This window comes from Balearica regulorum, chromosome 16 (genome assembly GCF_011004875.1).
Source record: "Balearica regulorum gibbericeps isolate bBalReg1 chromosome 16, bBalReg1.pri, whole genome shotgun sequence".
Lineage (NCBI taxonomy): Eukaryota > Metazoa > Chordata > Aves > Gruiformes > Gruidae > Balearica > Balearica regulorum.
The window spans coordinates 8,245,661-8,256,652 of NC_046199.1; the positions used below are offsets into that span (position 1 = coordinate 8,245,661).

Sequence of the window (10,992 nt, forward strand, 5' to 3'; positions counted from 1 at the left end):
TCTCCTCGCAGGGTCCCCCCGGTGCAGCCGAGCCGTGCCGTGCCGTCCGCTCCGGTCCCGCCCCACTCCCGCGCCCCGTTTGAATGTTTCCAACGTGCGGCCCCTCCGCCAATCAGAGCGCAGCCGCCTTCAAGCCAGCCAATCGCCGCTCTCCGGGGATGCGGCTGCTACGGTAACTGCCGGCGGCCGCGGATTGGCCGCTGGGAGCCGCCGCGGGTCCCGGCGGGCCCTTAAAGGGCCAGACACCCCCCAGACCGCCCCGTCCCCAGGAGACGGCGGAGGCGAGTGCGAAGCGGCTTTATTGGGGGCCCGGGGGGAGCCCTCGGGGGGCGGGGCCTCAGGGCTCGGGGGGGCCCTCGGGGGGCAGCACGTCCCCTCCACGGCGAAGCGTCTCCATGTGCTTCTGCATCTTCTCAGTCATCCACGCTGGTGGGACGAAGGGCTTCAGCTCCTCCAGCCGCAGGTCGACAGAGTCCCTGGGGAGAGGTGGGGTGAGATGGGGGGACCCCAACACCCACCACAGACCCCAGGCGTCCAGCCCCCCAACTGGCACCCACCACAGACCTGGGGCATTGACCCCGAACTCGCACAGAGCCCCCAAACCCCTTGCACTGAGCGCCCCAGCCAGCACAGAGCAGGTCCCCTCCAGCACGGGGGCACCCCTGCAGCGAAGCAGCAAGGCGGGGTGCGGCAGAGGCCCCCGGGGGAGCAGCCACGGGCGTGGTGGGGCACAGGGCACCTCTGCTTCAGTCCTCACCTGTAATCGTCACTGGCAGCCAAATCCCGAATGTCCTCTTCGATGAGGAGGTAGGCCTGCAGCACAAGGAGGGGGACACCTCAGGGCTGCCGTGCACCCCCTCCAGCACCCAGGAGGGGCGGCGAGGGCAGCGCCGCATCCCCTGTCCCCAGCCAGCGCAGAGCCGCTGCTCCCCCAGGAGCCGGCTGCATCTCCTGGCCTGTGCTACTTGCCCTCGCACACGCCTGAATCCCGAGGGGCAGCGGACAGACCTCCACGGTACGCCGGGAGCCCCTCTGCCTCCGCACGCCCTGCCTAGCCTCCTGCCAAAGCCGCCTTTACCGCAGCACGCCGCTTGCTGCACGCGCCCTGGCTTGCTGCTCCTCCGCCCGTCCTAGCCCTGCGGTGGGTCTCTGCGTGGTTCCCGCCGGCTGCAGGAGCCGCGAGCCCGGGCGTACTCACCATCTTGCCCCCAGTGGCCCTCATGTGCTGCTGCTCTGCCAGCCAGTGCTTATCTTGCGGGTCGGCTGCGTACTGCAATAAAGCAGCAAGGACCTAGCTGAACACAGGCAACAGACCTTCCGCTCTGACCACCCTCCTGCTGGGACGCTGCGTCCCACTCCAGCGCTCCCTCGAGCGTGCTGCCCCCCACGGTGCTGCCCACTGGGGACTGCCAGGGGGGCATGGCTCGGCTCTGCCTGCTGTTTCTCCAACCTCAAGCCTTGGCTCCGGGCAAATCCACCGCCTCGGAGGCTGCACTAAACCGTTAACTTATGTACCAGGGTGCTAGCCAGACTGTGTGAGTACGTGCTCTAAAATAACAAACAAGAGCGTGGGGGTGGAAGAAAACAAGCGAGCCCAAGCACATGCTCCCGATTCCCATCGGAAACTTTCTGAGCAAACCCCAAAGGAGGAAGTGTGCTGCTGCTGCATCTGACCTTAAAGAGGTGGGGATGCTTGATGTAGAGTCGCCCTCTTGTTCCTCCCATCCCGAGAGCTCTGAAAGAGGAACACGAAGGGGGCGTTACGCCTGTGCAGAGGGTGGCTGTGGTGGTATGGGGACACCTCCTCTCCTCCCCAAGCCCTTCCTACTGCTTTTGAGGCAGAGAAGCGAAGTGACGGGAGGAGTCTTACGGGCTCCTGCCTTGGAGACACCACCCTCCATCGACAGGGCCATTCCTTACTTGTTTGCTCGAGATCCCAGCACAAAGGTTGTGGTTTCAGTCAGTCGGGATGGATCCCACTACAGAGCAATTGGAAAAGGGGCAACATTAGAAATGAAGCTGGTGCCGGCCCATGTTCCACGAGCCTCAGCTCTCTGACAGAAAACCTCGGGACCGCCCCCAGCCTGGGAAGGAGGGAGCTGGCCACAGACCTCCGGACTTCCACTGAGGAGGGAAGTTACATTCCCTCTGGGCTGATCTAAGCAGTTTCCCTAGTGGGAAACACTTGTGGGATCCTCCTGGCTACTACTGCTCTCCCCAGGTCTCCTAACAGCGGCACCACACCGCAGAGCTACAGGCTACAGTGCCTGGGGAGACAAGCAAAGGCCTCCAGGTACTTCGCTCCTCTTCTTGCTGCTCTCCTGCACTGCAGGGGTCCGTCGGAGCAGAGCACAGCTCAGCGCTGTCCTCCACTCCTGCAGCAGTAGGGCTCTGCTGGCGGAAGCAAAGGGGAGGAGAGGGTGAGCCCAGCAGTGTTGGCCAGCCAATACCTTTGGTCCATCCCTTCTCACGGGCTCAGAGACTTTGAGCTTCCACCTGAGGGGAAGGAAAATGCAGTAAGAACGAGTCCCTGCAGGACCAGTGCAGTCACCACTTCAGCACCAGCGGCAGGGATTGAGCACCAGCCCTTCCAGATCTGCCTTTGTTTACACCCTTCATTCCCCTGCAGCACCCACCTCCGCACCCTCATCTTTGCTGCACTTTCTCCTCTCCCCAGCTGCCATGATCCCACCACCACCTGTGTCTCACACTGCTCACTCTGAATGGTCCATCTGGACCTTTTCACCCCTTCACCCCGTTTAAAACTGCTTCCTCGAAGGTCTTTGCCTCCTGGAGGGGGAACAGCTCGACCTAACCCCCTTCTGCCTGCCCTCTGGCACCCCCTGCACCTCTCCTTTCTGCAGGAGGGGAAGGAGACCGCAGGGTTTCTGTACTCCCCATTTGGGCAGCGTCATTTCCCCCCCGGCCCTCCCGAACCAGGGGCTCCAACTCAGGACCCATACTCACGCAGCCATGCCTGAGACCCCACGATCGTTCAACAGGCTCTGTCCTGGAGGCCGCCCCTTTCTCTGCATGGAAGAAAACCTTCAGTGACACAGCTGTACAGACCAAGAGAACCCTCTCATTACCCGCTCCTTCCCAGGGAAGCTGCTCTTTTTGTCATGAGCAGAAATGCTGGCTGGCACAAGAGCGAGCACCTCTGAGGCACCCCAAAAGCTGCCTGTGCACTTGCACATCCTCACACTCTGTGGGAATGGCCAGGAACGAGGAACAGGCTTCCTGAAACATAAAAGGAGCACCTCTCCTATGAGGACAAGCTGAGAGAGTTGGGATTGTTCCGCCTGGAGAAAAGGCGGCTCTGGGGAGATCTAACTGTGGTCTTCTGGTACCTGAAGGGGGCCTACAGGAAAGATGGAGAGGGACTGTTTATCAGGGAGTGCAGTGACAGGACAAGGGGGAATGGGTTTAAGCTGAAGGAGGGCAGATTTAGATCAGATGTTAGAAAGAAATTCTTTACTGTTAGAGTGGTGAGGCCCTGGCACAGGTTGCCCAGAAAGGTTGTGGAGGCCCCATCCCTGGAAGCGTTCAAGGCCAGGTTGGATGGGGCTTTGGGCAACCTGGTCTAGTGGAGGGTGTCCCTCACCATGGCAGGGGGGTTGGAACTAGATGACCTTAAAGATCCCTTCCAACCCAAACCATTCTATGATTCTATGAAAATCCCTTGTACAGAAAACCTTCCTACCTTTTTGGGAACAGGGCTCCCTCGACGATTCAGCTCCTCATCCATCTGTCGGGCACGCTGGAAGAGGAATGGCAGTGGGATGAGCAGGGCCCTTCTCCCCACCTAGTCATGCAGGCCCCATCCAGCCAGCCGCTCTCTCCTTTGCCGCGCTCGAGGCAGAGAGCACAAGCCCACAGGGAAACCCCGACCCCACTCTGTCTCAGTAAGAAGCACCAAACCGCAACAAGCAGTGACCACGCCTGGGATTTTCCTTGCCCTGTAGGTACCCTTCTCTCCTAGGCCAACATCCCCCAGCTCTGCTTCCTTGCTAGTGCGCTGACAGACAAGAAAAGGCAGAGAACAAAGCAATTCCAACCCTCCTCCTCCTTTTCCCAGCTCTTACAAGTCATTCAGGCCTCTGGAACAATAACTTTTACCTTTGGTACTGCTTGCTCATGGGGCAACCTGGGAACGACCTTTTTGCCGTCAGAGAACAGCAGTTTGGCCTGCAGGAAAAGAAAGAAGGGTTACCCAATTCTCAGCCGAGAGGGACCTGCACTTCTGCATATCTGCCCGGAAGCCCTGTAACAGCTCTGATCTCAGAGTGCTGCCGTGCAGCACATTCACAGATGGTGAGATGCAAAAGCACAATCTGAGCGTGATAAAGTCTGGGCAAGCAGGATAAAAGCAAGACGTGAAATTAAAAAATCCCCCTCCCCCAGGACTCTCCGACAGGCGCTGGGGCTGGTCTCTGTGGAAGCTCCAGCCACGTGACACGTGCCGACAGCAGCAGTGGAAAGCAGCAGCACTGGCTGCCCAGCCCTGACTGCTCTCCTCTTGATGGCGAGAATGAAGCCAAGCACAGCAACCACAGAACGGCTGCAGATGTACCCCCTGACTAATGACAAAGCCGTTATGAGGGATGTGTTTTAGCTGGGCTGCTCTGCTCAGCCAGGCACTGGGCTCTGCTGAAGCAGTGGAGCCCCTTGCTAGTGCCCACCTGCTCCAGGCAGCTCCGACAGGTCTCCTGGATGAGCTGCTCCGGGTCCACCTCCTCCCCGACATTATCGCGGACATTGATTGCTGCCTTCTGGAAAAACTGGAGAGAAGGCGGCAGGAGGGGGTTAGAGCCACAGCAGCCAGGCAGTATCGGGACAGGCACACAGGCCCAGCTCCCGCACTGCACCCACACACCAGCAGCCGTGACAGCCTCGTGTGGCACCTGGGAGACGAGCTGTCCCCACACAGCCCACGATGGGACGGGGTGGCGTGGCCTGTCCCTGCAGCTCTCACCTTCATGTACTTGTTGAAGACGCCCCGGATTTCCTCGTTGATGCTGGGCTGCAGGACAGCTCGCAGCAGGTCCATGGACACGGCCGGGTCCGTGAAACTGATGGCGGAGGAGTCAGGTGGGGGGCACAGGACCTCCCCTACCCCAGTTTGGTCTAACCCAGATCCCCCAGTCCAGCCAGTCTGGTGCCCAGCCCCGTCCCTCTGTTCATCCTTCCCCCGCGGGGCCGGCCAGCCCGGACTGCCCCCCCCCCCCCCGCCTCCCAGCCCAGCCCAGCCCAGCCCCTTCCCGGCCCCGCTCCCCACCGGCCCAGTCCGTCCCGCGGAGGCCGCGGCCCGCCCGTACCTGGTGGTCATCTGGGAGCGCCGGCCGCGCCGCTGCACCTGCCGGTGCTTGATCATGATGTTCCAGGGGCTCTGCGGGACACACGCGTCAGCCGCGACCCGCCCGCTCCCCGCCCAGCCCCGGCCCCGGTTCCCGCCTCACCGTGCTGACCAGCTGCTCCTCGGCGCCGCCAGGACCCCCCTCGCCCGGCGGCCCCGGTTGCTGCTCCGCATCGCGGGCGGCGCCCATGGCGGCGGCCCCGGCCCCGCTCCCGGCCCGCCCGACCGGAAGCACCGAGCCCCGCGCGCGTCATCGGCCCGCGACGCCTCGGCCGCGCGGCAGAAGTGACGAGCTGCCATGGCAACGGCGGCGGCGGGGCCCGGGCGGGGGATGCGGGAGCCGGGACCGGCCCGGTGCGGGGTGCGCGGGGAGCCCCGGGGGGGCGGGGATGTAACTCCGTGTGTGTTTGGGGATGGGGATGGGGCGGCGGGGCGGTTTCCGAGGAGGTGGCCGCGGGGCGAGCGGCCTCCGTCCTGCCGGCTGGGCTGCGGCCTGGAGGATACAGCCGGGCTGCGGGCTGCAGCCTCCCCCCGGGAACCCCCGCAGCGGCGGCGATCGGGGGCGGTGAGGGAGAGCAGAGAGTCGAATGCAAACAGCCCGAGGGGGCGAGGAGGGATGACATCGGCGCTGTGAATTAACACAGCCAGGTTTGCTTCCCCCCCGCGCCGTGCCTCCACCATTGTTTTTTCCTCAGGGCTTGTTTTAAACCTCCCGCCTTGGTTTGTGTAGCCCCTCACATACATACGTGAGTGCGAGGTCAGGTAAGGACACACAGCAATAAAGAAATCCTTGGTGCTAAAGAAGTGCAGCTTCATGGGTGAATGCAGTGATGGACGGTTATTGTAAGTCCTAAAGCCTTACAAAGTGACGCTGTTCCACCTATTCCAGCTAGGAACTGGGCCTGTCTCAGATGAAACTGGTTGTGCATTGACCTTGCCCATGAGACAGGAGTAATTGCAGCTGCAGAAATGCAAATGTTTGTGTTTCCACAATCTGCGTGTTCTTTGTTATATTGTTTTCTACCTCTGAAATAGAAAAATAAACTCATTGCTGTTCCACCTCTGTGTCTTTTTCCTCAAGTCTTTCATCTTTCTGGAATCTCATTGTTTATCTGAGGTAATGCTCCAAACCAGCATTTCCTCAGCTTGTCCAACATGTGCAGAATAGTCAAAATGACGTGTTCGTCGTTTCCCAGACCTTCTTACCCTCTGTCATCACCAACAAGAAGCTTTGCTGTTGTATCAGCTGGATAACAATTTCACATTAAAAAACATTATTCTCTGTTGTTAATGTGTTTATTACTTTCAAGACGATTGTAAGATAAAAAACAACGGGATTTGCCAACGTGCACGATATTGAGGCTGTTCGGTGTCTCGCGTTCAGAGCGGCCGCTGTGGAAGACGGTGGAGCCGTGCTGAGCGTGCAGGCGGTGCTCGAGCAGTGGTTTCCAGATCGCTGTCCTCACGCGCTCTGTGTGCGAGCGGGGAAGCATTCCACCATGCCACAGAGAGGGGAAAGCAGATTCTCCTCCTCTGCCAGGTTTGCCAGATGCTCCAGACCCGTGTCTGTGGTGCGGGGATGGTGGTGGGGCCTCCAGAGAATGGTCTGCTGGCGTCAATCAGCATTTGTCGCTGCAGCCTGTGGCTGCGTCCCCCCAGCGTGACCGGTGTGATTCTTCGTCGTAGCTGTCGGGCCAGCAGTAACCACGCTCGGCACCCACGGGAGACCGGAGCCGGCTGCAGGAGGAGAGGCTGGGTGACTCACGGCTCACGTGCTGGAGGAGGCTCCTACCCTTGTTGTCCCCTTCCTGCCACTTCGGCCAGGGCTGCATTAGCCTGGGATGAGATCAGGCTGTTACACAAACCTGCCCTGCGGATGTGGGGCCAATCGAGTCATCATCAGTGTGGCCATAACTTCATTATCATCAGCACCAGGATTTTTATGTGCTTATTTTGATTGCTCCAAGTTGTGAGCAGCAAAAATCTGACATTGTCCAGAGGAGAGGAAAAAAAGCTATGGATGTAGGAACTCATGGGGAAAGGTGAAAAGAGTGGTTTTGTTTAACCTGCAAAAGCTTGATGGAGAGAGGGGTCAGCTCTGTACATGTGCTGCAGAGAGGTCACCGTGAGAGGACAAGAGGTCCTTGTCTTGGTTTGAATTAAGTGACACTTGGATTCGATCTTTGGAAAAACCTTCCAATTACAAGAACACTTAAATCCCAGAACAAATTCTCAATAAAGCAGTCCTCATCTTTGGAGGGGTAGGGATGTCTTTTTAAGAGCATATCAGAGCAATGTCTGTCAGGGATCACCTAAAGGTAGCTGATGAGGTGACTTGTCTGGATCTCCTCCAGTCCCTGGTTTTTAATGGTAATTTTTCCATGGATCTGTGTGGTAGGTGCACATGACAAAACACGCCAGCCTGCGAATGCCTGCCAGACGTGAACAGCCGTTTCACAGCTGAGGTTACCTGAGTTCTTTTTAGATTCACAGAGAGACTTTGGATGAGTCCCGTCTGTCCCTCAGCGTCCTCAGCACGGGCAGGCTTTTGGTGGCACCGGAAAGCCTGTTCAACCCAATCCCACGTCCCGGTTTGGCAGCAGGCAAAGCTTCGTTATCCTGCTGGTCACCGCAGGGCTGCGGTGTGGGAGGACAAGCAGCAACGGGGGGCCAGGAAGGAGGAATGGGATTGTAGCTGGTAAACTTTAACTGCATAACACTACTTATTGGCATCAAACATGAAAATTATACCAGCCTCCACAGAAAGACAGCCAGCAGGACATCGCAGAGGAGTCTGTGTTCCAGTGGGTTGAGGCAGGTAGGACAGGGAACAGAAGAGGGAGAGAAACCGAGCGGTTTGAATGGCGAGAGCCCCTTTCCTGTCAATCCATGTCAGCCTCAGGAGGCAGCAGGGACGTTCCGTGTCTGCGGAGCCGGGTGGATGTGTGTGGGGGGTCTGAGTCGAGCTCCTGCTGCCCCGTGGAAGTGGGATTTCTGCGGATGCTGCGAGCTCTGCATCGGTTTAGTGTCGATCTGCCCTGGCCACAGCCCAGCTGTCCCTGGGAGGATCTGGGCGCAGCAGCAGTGCTGCTTGTCGCCACGGGCATTTGCTTTTTTTTTTTGTGGCAGCTTCTTTTGCAAATGACCACGGTACCAGTGTCTGCAAGATCCTGGTGAGGGGCCGCACACACCTGCCACATTCTGCCGCAGCAGCAGATGTGCTTCTTTGGTTTAATCTTCTGTATTCGCCCTCTGACCTCCCATGAAACTGGTGCTGCACTGCAGGTAATCAATGAGAGTCAGGAAATGACTGACGAGGAGAGGAGAAACACAACCAAAAACCATTTGGAGACCCAAATAATGTTCCTGGTGGGCACACAGTGATCTCTACTCGTTCCCAAGAGCGAGCCGGTGGGCTCTGGCGCACATCCTGCTCTCCATGGCCCTGCGCTGCCGTGTGTGATGGGTGCAGGTATGATCCTGCTCTGCGGGACCCAAGTCGTGTTGCTGGAATAGGACCTGCAGCATTCATCTCTCTGAGGCATTTATTTCAGTAGAGAAACGTGCTCGTAAGGCATTCTCCTTCATTAGTTCCATAAATGTTAACCAAGATTATAGTCTGCTAAAATGGAAATGTGCCAAAACAACAGCGTTGTTCCCAAAGAGCAGGAACCGCTGGGTGAGCGTGGGGGCACAGGCAGGGGCACGGGCAGGGGCACGGGCAGGGGCACAGGCAGGGGCAGAGCTCTCTGCTGTGGCAGTCCTGGGGTTGGAAGGGGCCCCGCAGTCCTGCAAGTTGTTCCGGATCGTTCACCAGGTGCGTGGAAGGGAGTCGATGCTGCCGACACCGGCAGGACGCACAGGTTGCTCCGCAGCGCGTCCTGCTCGACGGTGATTAACAGCGACAGCAACGTGCGATAAGCACCGGGCCGTCAGGTTAAGCCATGGAGCTGCAAGGTGTGGAACACTGGTTCTTCAACAGACACGGGCGGTTCGCATAGAAATTGCATCCGAATTGAGTCACGACCAGGAGGAGAAGACTAAACCTGTACTTAAAGCGTATTTCTTGCAATGAGCCCTCTTCCCACACAGGTTTGGCACCACGGAGCCGTGCACCTTCCCGGTCCCGAGTCATGTCTCTTGCACTGCCCCTGCATCACTTCGATGTGAATTTGATAGAAAGCTCTTTGAGCAGGAACTTTGGCTTTTCAGTGTTCGTGTCAAGTGGCGTGCACTTAGAACTGTAGAAATAACGTCAAACTCAAACCAGTTAATTTTATTTGCCTCACAGCTGCAGATTTAAACTTTGTCTTTTGAGTCCGACCCATTCTTGCCTGGTGTGTCCTGGCCAGACCAATCCTTAAGTTCTCCTATAATATTGATTGCACTTTGCTTTCTGTGCAATTCAAGAAGAAATAATTAAATAGGGAAGGAAAAAATTGCAAAATCAGATGTCAACTAGCACTCCTGTGTGACATGAGAATAACTTAATTTAAATGGGTTTACACTCACATAGTTGAAGTTACTGCTTAATCTGTTACCTGAGACATATTAAATAAGTCTTTGCCCTGAAAACAGATGAAAATAAAAGGGAAATAAATGTGGCAGTGCATTTACTTTTTCACTTTCTCTTAGTGTGAATCTCCAGTGAAGGCTGGCAGTTTGGCCCTGGGGTTTGAAGGCAAATTCTTGTGCTCTTCTTGCCTTGGGTGAGCTCTCGTCCTTGAAATTCTGAGACTTTTTCCTCCAGAGAGCTCTGTTTCACCGGAGCAGACCCTTCCGCTGGATTTGCGGCAAGGGGGAGCAGCCTGAGCTCCAGCCCGTGGCTTGCCGAAGGGAAAGGGTTCCTCTGCTTTCGGTTCTCCCGAGACTGTGGGCATTCGACCTGGTAAGGGGCTGCTCAGCCTGGTCCTTAGGCTGGGGAGTCTCAGCCGTGGGCAAAATAGTCTCAACTCAAGGGAATTTTTGATTAATTTAATCTATTGCCAGTTAACACAAACTTCTACTCACTGATTAGAGATAACAGATGTGCCCACCGGCTGTGGCTCAGGGCAGCCCGTGGCCTCCTCCTGCACATGCCCTGCTGCCTAAACCAGGCAATCCGTGCCCAAAACAGCCCTCAGAGGTGAATGGATAGGGTGCTCACGCCTGCACGAGCTGGGCACTGATGCTGCCTACGGATGCCGTGTGCTCCCCTGGGTTCTCGTGCTGCGCCGTTTGCGTGCTCCTACGGGAACTAATTTGGCGTTCGTGCGTGTGATAACTGCGTGCTCCTGTGTGAACTCATTTGGTGCTCAAGCATGCAATTATTGAATGCTCATGTCTAAATTAATTGGGCACTCATGCATGGACACTAAACTCTGCAATTTCTGCTCAAGAGTTCCCAGAAATCTGCTCTGAGGGCGCCTTGATGGAGTCTCCAGTTGGGCTGGATGAAGGATTGCACCGAGCACTGCCTGCTCCTGATGCGTGTCCAGGTCTGCGTGGGGCTGCCCTGCAGTAGCAGGGGGTCTGGGGAGGGCACAAAGGACAAGGACCCCGTGGGGCCAGAGGACAGAATTAATTAACTGAGGAGACTTTGAGCTCACTCGTTTGGATGGCAAAACCTGGGGATTTACATTAGTAACATTGAAAGA

At 57.5% G+C, this 10,992-nt stretch overlaps 1 protein-coding gene across 3 annotated transcripts; it reads right to left on the reverse strand.

Moving 5' to 3' along the window:
* Positions 1-281: 281 nt before the first annotated feature.
* DNTTIP1 (deoxynucleotidyltransferase terminal interacting protein 1) lies at positions 282-5,603 on the reverse strand. 3 transcript variants are annotated; one of them, XM_075768625.1, is made up of 13 exons: positions 5,460-5,603; positions 5,319-5,389; positions 4,976-5,072; positions 4,683-4,781; positions 4,120-4,188; positions 3,704-3,760; positions 2,968-3,029; positions 2,451-2,496; positions 1,921-1,979; positions 1,675-1,735; positions 1,199-1,270; positions 758-813; positions 282-476 (listed from the first exon to the last, which is right to left on the reverse strand). In XM_075768625.1, exons 1-13 carry the CDS (start codon positions 5,544-5,546, stop codon positions 338-340), a joined length of 975 nt encoding a protein of 324 aa, XP_075624740.1. In that variant the 5' UTR covers positions 5,547-5,603; the 3' UTR covers positions 282-337. The 3 variants fall into 3 exon arrangements, with proteins under 3 accessions (XP_075624740.1, XP_075624742.1, XP_075624743.1); XM_075768627.1 differs by having other exon boundaries at positions 5,469-5,584; XM_075768628.1 differs by lacking the exon at positions 1,199-1,270.
* Between the last annotated feature and the right edge of the window lie 5,389 nt (positions 5,604-10,992).

What these genes read in the sequence shown, in the direction of transcription:
- DNTTIP1 (XM_075768625.1), bottom strand. Translation starts at nt 5,546, where the DNA reads ATGGGCGCCGCCCGCGATGCGGAGCAGCAACCGGGGCCGCCGGGCGAG. An exon ending in CGCTCCCAGATGACCACCAG is followed by an intron (nt 5,073 to 5,318) that starts GTACGGGCGGGC and finishes CTCCGCCATCAG; the next exon opens with TTTCACGGACCCGGCCGTGT. An exon ending in AGCATCCCCACCTCTTTAAG is followed by an intron (nt 1,271 to 1,674) that starts GTCAGATGCAGC and finishes GCTTTATTGCAG; the next exon opens with TACGCAGCCGACCCGCAAGA.